General features: G+C 34.0%; 1 protein-coding gene across 4 annotated transcripts in view; it reads left to right on the forward strand.

Annotated features, from left to right (window-relative positions):
- The window catches only part of YAF2 (YY1 associated factor 2), a 79,646-nt gene extending 78,074 nt beyond the window's left edge, over positions 1-1,572 (forward strand). For all 4 annotated transcript variants that reach the window (XM_088836969.1, XM_055394134.2, XM_055394135.2 and 1 more), the window contains one exon: positions 784-1,572. In XM_088836969.1, coding sequence (XP_088693095.1) covers positions 784-1,021 — 238 coding nt within the window. In that variant the 3' untranslated portion in view covers positions 1,022-1,572. The remainder of the gene's footprint in view (positions 1-783) is intronic.
- Positions 1,573-8,633: the final 7,061 nt, after the last annotated feature.

Raw genomic sequence — 8,633 nt, forward strand, 5'->3', positions numbered from 1 at the left:
TTTGAAGAGTGTTTTAATGGCACTTTTGAAATAATAAAATTAACCATTTAATATTGTCTTTTAACAATATAAAGTAGAATATGAAATATATAATATAGAAATAAAAGATTTCATCTGTTTTACTATGTCATGAAAGCATTTTTTCAAGTTGAAGAAATATTAGAAATTAAATACGGAGGTCACAAATACAGGCTTAAGTGTGAGGACACTTTCTGCTTTTTGTTTTTGTTTTACTGGATTAAAAGACATTTGTGTTTGAACTATTTCTTTTTCACTCATAAAGCCAGGAGTGATATTCACAATACTGAGCAGATGTTTGCATGAATTTTAACCAATCAGAATGGTCATGGGTCCTGGCAGCGCAGTCATGATGCCCTTATGGTAAGTGCGCATCAGCGGAGTGGCAGCCCTCCATCTGACTCAGCCTTAGCTGCTGCCAGCTTCCTCTGTGATGCTGCTGTGACTGCTGTTCTAAAGTCTTCACTGTAGTAAGATTGATAAGCCGTCTGCAAAATTACGATAAAGTTACAAAAGCACAATTAGGATACCATTACTCCCAGTGTTTTTTGTCATGTTGAGGAAGACTCATGAATGATTGGCTTGATTAACGTTAATGATTTCAAGCATTTAATTATATTTTTGCGTTTAGTTACACATGAATTTAGAGCTTTAAAGATAGATGTACTTATTTTGTCATTTTTACTTAATTTAATATTCATTACATGCTCAGAGACTTGGTAAAGAAAAAAGCTAGTTAAAAATTTTATCATCTTTTGTGTTTAGGCCAAGATTGAAAAATGTGGATCGGAGTAGTGCTCAACATTTGGAAGTTACCGTTGGAGATCTGACAGTCATTATTACAGACTTTAAGGAGAAAACGAAGTCACCGCCTGCATCTAGTGCTGCCTCTGCAGATCAACACAGTCAGAGTGGCTCCAGCTCTGATAACACAGAGAGGGGAATGTCCAGGTCGTCTTCACCCAGAGGAGAAGCCTCATCACTGAACGGAGAATCTCATTAAAGTTTATTTTCTCCAGTTTCCGTCACTTCTGTCATACCATGCAGATACACAGATTATGCCAAGAAGTACCACATTTTCATGACAAACATATTCATGCACAATCCATGATTTGCGTTTAATTAAAATAGAAATTTGTTAGAATTCGTTAGATTTTAATTGCAATCTGTGCCTACCAAACATTTCCAGACTTAATGTTTTGGTCTCCACAGTTAAAGCTGCCATGAAAATGTGGTTGAGTTATTCATTATGCAGTGTTATTGGTAAGTCTATTTTCACTTTTAGTTTAGTGAATTCTAACACATAATTCTTGAATTCTCTACTATTGGCATGTAACGAATTTAAATTTTTATAACATAGTGCAAGCTGCCTAAATATGTATTATTTGAGAGTTGTGAAACAAATAGTTATATGTATACAAGTCAAAGATCAACTTAATCAACTATTGCTGCAACAGAATTTTCTTAATGGTTATCCTCTTAAATACACCTGCTGGTACTTGGTGTGGTTAAATAGGAAGATTGTTATTAAATAAAGAATTTGTATGAACCATTGCCAATGTTTTTGACACATTTTACTAAATTATTGTTTCTGAATTATGTTTTAGGTTTTATCTGTTTTGGGGGGGTTTGCTTATCTTTCAAAACATTCATTTATTGTAATGTTTACTAGCAGACTAGTAAACAATAAAACATTGATTACGTAGCTTTATAATTCAGGTTTAGTGCTGTTGTCATTGAACACTGGTATTTTCTGTATTGTATAGAACATTAAAATTCAAGTAATTATAAGCATTTGACAAAAACAAGAGAAAAGAAAGCTGTAATTTTAAGAGCTGCAATTTTGGAAAAGCTTTAACTTAATAATAGTTTCATCACTGTTTCCTTGCCCCAGACTTATCCAGGGTCATAGGAGTATGAATCTAATTAATACACAAATGGGAACTGTTGCACAGAACTAGGAAATAACTAATATTTAATCACTTAATTGGCCTCTTTATTAAATATAACAATTCTTATAAAAATTATAGTACCCTATTTTCAGAGACACTTGCCAGTTTATGCATTTATCAATATTCTAAAATTTAAAAAATATTTACAGCCCCACTCTTATGTAAATTTACCAATAAAATATTTTTATGACTACAGATTTTGCATTTTTGTTTACAACTAATAAAAGTGTTTTATGTTGTCTTTAAAAATCCAACTTAGAAACCACACAGTACTTCTTAAATTCTAGGGTCTCCTGCTTTCTCTTAGCCATTTGTTTAATACATATTTACCTGTAGGAGACTTTTGAACTATAAATGAACTTTAAATCATAATTTGGATACAAGATATCACGTAAAAACATCATGATAACATTTGATGAAAGGAAACTGTAGACTCTGACAGTTGTGATATTTGGTGGTTTCATGTGGTAATGTAATTTTTTGTTTAATTGCAGTACTTTTTACAGGCACTATGGTAGTGTCTTTTTGTAAGATGCAAGTTGTGAAATACAGTTAATTGCATACAGTAGAAGTCTGTGATTAAAACATTTATATACCTCATTCTTTAGTGTTGTTAACTGAAAGAATTTTGTTTTTAAGATACTTCCAGTGGAACCCCAAATAACTGGTATGTTCTTTTAAAACATGAAATTTTAAAATTTTATTCTTTTTCACATGTTTCAAATGTTTTCTATATATGCATATATATTCATTTTTTAGACATAGTAAAAATTGCAAGTATTAACTGTAATAGGGAAAATATTATAATATTTAAGTTAGAACTACTCTTTGGAGGTACTGGGTCTTCTGATAATGATCAGATACTTTCTGGATGTATTTTAAATGGACTGCAAGAGAGAATAATCGGACAGAAGATGGGATTTTACCTGAACGGAGCATAGTCATCTTTGTAAATAGTAAGGAGACACTGCAGCATGGAAATGAAGAGTGCTAACTGGTGTCTGGCATTTTAATCTCTTGTAGAACCTAAGTTAGCTTAAGTGAGTCACTCCAGGTCATTTCCCCTCTGGTACACAGGGATAATGATAATCATGTCTAGCTCGTAGTGTTGTTGGATTAAATGTCAATCCTTATATAGTTCTTAATAATCACCTGATACATGCCAAATGCTCAGTAAAGGTGAGCCTTTACTATCTTTATAGGTAAAATCCCATTTACAGAAACATAATGCTTTTTGTGTTTTTTTGTAACAAAAATTATTTCCATGCCTTCTTGATGACTGAAAGGAATTGTGTTCTACAGGTTAAACTGAATTTTTACACCAGATGTTTGCTCTGATCCCAGATGAGCTATCTTTCTATAATTAAAGAACTTGATGATATGCATTATGAGACAAGAGAAATGAGTTGAGTTGGCTACTTTGACATTTTGTTTTCTTTTCGTTAATTATAGTTACCTTTATCTGCCTTTATTTCACCCTACCTCAAATACACTTCCAAACCAGGAGACAGACCCCAATTCTATAAATACTTATCTCTAATGTTCAAGTATGCAAAAAGATTTAGAGCCTGGGCTTAAGGTATATATTTAGCTCTGTTTCATCAACTTAACTTGTGGTTTTAATAGTGGATTCTTTTAGCCAAATTCTGCACAAAAAGAGCATTTGGATGTTTTTCAGAGTTTATTAGCTTATTTTGATATAAGTAAGAGTGGAGATATAATTTGAGGCATACAAGAATACATATTCTTAAAACCTTTTATATTACACAGAAATAGTTGACTTAATAACTTAAAGGTTTTATTTTTATTAAATGCTTTCCTAAAATTATAGTGATTATAGACAAAGTGAAAACATTAAAAAAGAAAAGACCTCAGCTTTTCTAAGTTGACATATTTATTACCTTTTTTTTAAGACAAAAGTCCTCATTGCCTGACAATATTGTAGTTTATTCATAGTATATGCATTTATGTTGAGTGGTCCAGAATTTTTAGTTTCCACTGACACTCTTATTTTACCTGTTTTCTTGGTCTGCCACTTACCTGTTTCCTTAAATCTTTTAAACACTTGAAGTAGGAACTGGGCCATTAATAGAAACTTCTGTACTGTACTTTGAAAATTAAGTGAAAACAGTGAACGTATGTGTTAAGAATAATCACAGAGTAATACTTTGACTTAGCACTGGCTTCCCTCTTCAACCACAAGCACCTTCAGGTGTCTGGAACAACAGCTGAAATGTAGAAAAACTGAAGTGTGGAAAAGTCACCAGTGACAAAATAGCTGAGTGGAATCAGGAGACAGCGAAGGTTACAGAATACACGATGTGACTGATCATTTTGTGAAAGCAGAAGGGAAAAAACATTTCCTGGCTATTTAGGGTGATGAAAAAGAAGGTTCCCTAATAACAAAGGCAAGAAAGTGTAGAAATGGGAAAAAATGAAGGAGGCAGAAAGAGAAAAAGCAAAAATAGTAGGAGAAATTAGAAAATGGGATATTGGAATGCAGTTGATGACAGCAGAGAAGAATCACTAGGAAGGGAGAAAGAGAACAAATAGAAGAATTTGTCTTGGGAAGTCTCTTGGAAAAAATTTCAAAACATGATAAATCATCTTCATAATGATGCAGTCATCGTTCCAATTGTGTTTACTAGAGCAGCAATATGTGTAACAACTACAAAATGATTTTCTTCAAAACCAGTTCACTTTTAGAAGCATCATAGAGAAGATTTACCTTGAATTATATGAACACCTTACTGTCTTGAATGCACAGCCCTGCTAGCCTGGATAATCTAAATGTTACACTTTTTAATATGGCCTTGTATTTAGCCAGTGCAGGTATTCCTGCCTTTGCAGAATGGGCCAATTCTGGAGCATATGAAATGTCATGATAAGACCAGGTCCATGCGTCTAGAAAAATCAAGTAGAGCTCTGAAAGCTTTCAGTTCTCTGGGACATGTTTCATGTTCTGAATTGCTTTTCGGTGGTGATTTCTCTCCCCTCCTTCAGTGAAAGTTGTAGACTATGGTAGCTGTTTTATTGCTACTTTCAGTGTTTTCCTGATCTTAAGTTTCTTTATGTTGGTATTCAATTCAGTGAACATTTATTGAGTATGTTTGTGTGCTTGGCACTGGTCTGGGGGTTGGTTTCAAAGAGGACTAAGATGTGGAACTCTCATACTAGAGGAGAGATCTGTAAATATAATGCCATTACTTCAACAATAAAAATACGTGTACAAAAAAAATACATATACAGAAGTAACAGAGAAGAGGGAGTGCTTGCCACTTTCTTTTCCTTCCTAGAAAATTCAGGCTTGGCCTGAGTGCCCACTCTGAGTCCACATTGAAGATATTAGGATCTCACCTTGATACTTGCAGCTGATAATGTTGGGTGTTAACCAATAACTTTAGCCAGCTACCATTTCATCACCCTAGCTTGAATTTTCAAAAGTTAGACCTTAAGCCATGTAATGTGAGATGATTATTTTTCTGTTCTAATGTTTAAAAGTCAGTAAACCATTGAATGAGATCTCCTGTTGCCTTTCTCTGAGGATATTGAGGAAACATTACATCTCTCAGAATCTAAATGAGAAATTTTATTCAGACCTGTTTTAGGAAGAGCTTTACTTCAACCTGAGAAGTCAATTTGCATGTTTCTTATGAACAATGCAAATCATTGACTGTTTTCAGTGTTTGCTTTAGTTGTGAGAAATCTCAGATTAGAATCAGGCCTACTTTTAATAATTAGGTAGAACTCAGTCATCTGTGTATTTGTATCTGACTTGTTATTTTTGATCCAACTATATTTTTCTAGGTTCCAATTTTTATCTACTTAACCTTTTTCCTTGTGTTCTAAAGTTACTCAAATCTCTTCTGTAAATAAGGCTAAATAGTAATACTTTTAAAAATCTCAAAAAAGCTGCTTAATTTTAGTTGTGAGGATAAGCCCCAATGTGAAATTTTCAGGGCAAGTATCCAGTAAAATGCATCCAGCTGAAATTCCTGTGGAGTGGAAATAATACACAAGTTTGCTAGGTCTTCGGTTAACATCCAGGGAAACCTGGATCTGCTGCTTTACCTAGAAGTAGGGAATGTGACTGAAAGTTACTATTTCATCTTCATATTTTCATCAGCTCTTACCAAGAGAATTCAAAACTGGGTACCAAGATTTATTAAACTTTTTCACGTGTATTATTTTCACTGTTTTAATTCAGACTAATAGCAACAATGAGGTTAGCCTGTGTTTAGAGTTGGGATCCTGTTATAAAACCAGTTGGGGAGAAGACTTCTAAAGGACAAAAATGTAGTGAGAGCATTCAAGTTGGCTGGTTTCAAAATTAAAGAACTGAGTGATCTGGCCTTAGGTCTGAGAGAGAGCTTTTGGTCTTTAATAAGAAATATATGAAGGACTATAATGTTTTCAATATACAATAAGGTAAATAATGGACACTTAATTAGAACAAAAAATTTTTTAGCTTTATTTAAAATACAGAAATGAGAAAAAAATCATTTCAGCATATGAAACCTATTAATACTTGAAAAACAGGACTGTTTAGGATGTCATTTCTATATAGAAAGGAATATAGATAAGAATTGTGACTTTATTTTTCAACTAAGCACTGTACTTCTGAAGCGTAATGGTATCAGAATTCTTTATTTTCGTCTTTCAATTTTGAGGAATCTGGGTCCAGATGGCATGAATGTTTTAATTCTTATTTTCCCCGTGACTAAATTTCCCTGCAAATCTAGACTTTTAATTTCACTGACAGTACTTTTTCAAGAAATAATAATAGATTGTAATCTATTAATGGGAATGGAGAATTCCTGTAGATTTAACCAGGGAGAATTTTAAGGATGGCCCATAGGATAGTCCTTTCTCCCCTCCCCACTCTGCCTCTTCATACTCTTCCTCCTTTGTGGGCAGAAATAAGCTAGCTGAATTCTTGGATTATTTGGGAGTGAAAAGTGAAAGTGAAAGTCATTCAGTTGTGTCCGACTTTGCAACCCCATGGACTGTACAGTACATGGAATTCTCCAGGCTACAATACTGGAGTGGGTACCCGTTCCCTTCTCCAGGGGATCTTCCCAACCCAGGAATCGAACTGGGATCTCCTGCATTAAAGTGTCATCATTTATTAGTTTTCCACTGCCACTTTTTTCCTAACCTTTGTGCCTACAGCTGAGTTTTTTGAGCATGAAAAGAATCACTTTACTCTTTCATCTTCCCTCTTACCCTACCCTCTTTCCATGTTTGCTGGTCTGAATGAACACAAAATGAAATTTTTTGCTCCAACTGACAACATAGTCTTCCAACTTTTTCCTCCAGTCCAACAAGGTTTCTAGGAAATGGCTTGTGAAAAATGAAGAAATTTCACTAGAGGCCAACAAGAGGACAGAATGATTTTCACTTTCAGTGTAAATTTCTGATTCTTTGTGCTCTGCAACTAGTCTGATTTCTATTTCTTTGATTGTAAATTTAATTTGTCTTATTCCTTAAGACCAATCCTAAGAGATTTCCATGGAATATCTTTTTTTTTGCTTTTAATCTGCATCACTTAGTTTAGCATTCATTTGTTCATAGTGAGATAGCATGGTATAAGGGAAAAAACCAAATACACACTTTGGATCCTCAAAGGTTTCCATTTGAATTATGGATCTTCATTGTTAGTCACGTGGTTAATGAACTCTAAATTTCAGGTTCCTTGTTTTTTTTAAAGAATAACATCTATTTCATATAGCTGTTATCAGGATTAAGTTAGATTATGCAGACCTTTATAAAGTGAAAGTTATATCAGTACTCTTGCCTAGAAAATCCCATGGATGGAGGAGCCTGGTAGGCTGCAGTCCATGGGGTCGCTAAGGGTCGGACACGACTGAGCGACTTCACTCTCACTTTTCACTTTCACACATTGGAGAAGGAAATGGCAACCCACTCCAGTGTTCTTGCCTGGAGAATCCCAGGGACGGGGGAGCCTGGTGGGCTTCTGTCTATGGGGTCACACAGAGTCGGACACGACTGAAGTGACTTAGCAGCAGCAGCATATTAAAAAAGTCTTTGAACTTTACTCTGAAAAGGTATAGAATTTACCTTGTCCCTCATAGGATATCTGTTTTTTAAGAAGTACTAAAATGTAGAATTGGAAAAGAAATGTTGAGCAGAACCTAAATTTGCTCTAGAAAGACTTGGGAAAGATTTTTTTAAATGTCATTAACTTGAGTGTCTATTATATAGCCAACATGTACCAGGAGCTGCATGAAAAAATCAAGATTAATCTTTTGAATATAAGATTGTTGAGATTTGGATTATCCTGTATCTGAGAGTTTTCCAGGTCTGGAGAAGGTCTCTATCTCCATAATTTAACCAACAACCAATGTTGCTGTTTTTAAATTTCTTTTCGTCCACCTAAACTTAACCTTTTTGACAGAATGAAGGGAAAATAAAAATTGATTAAAAATGTGCATATAGCCAGCCTGTCATTAGAGAATCAAGAGGGTAGTCTAGAGATGCAAAAATAGACTTAAGAACATGTACATACAGAAAGTAAATGAAATAAATGCCTAACCATATGACATAAAAATATTTTAAATCACTTTCAGTAATTTACAGTTAATTTTAGAAATATCAGTATCTGTGAATCCTGGAAATGATCAGAAGTATTCACACAGCTCC

This window comes from Moschus berezovskii, chromosome 6 (assembly GCF_049115385.1).
Source record: "Moschus berezovskii isolate FMDL1 chromosome 6, NW_MosBer_1.0, whole genome shotgun sequence".
NCBI classification, from domain to species: Eukaryota; Metazoa; Chordata; class Mammalia; order Artiodactyla; family Moschidae; genus Moschus; species Moschus berezovskii.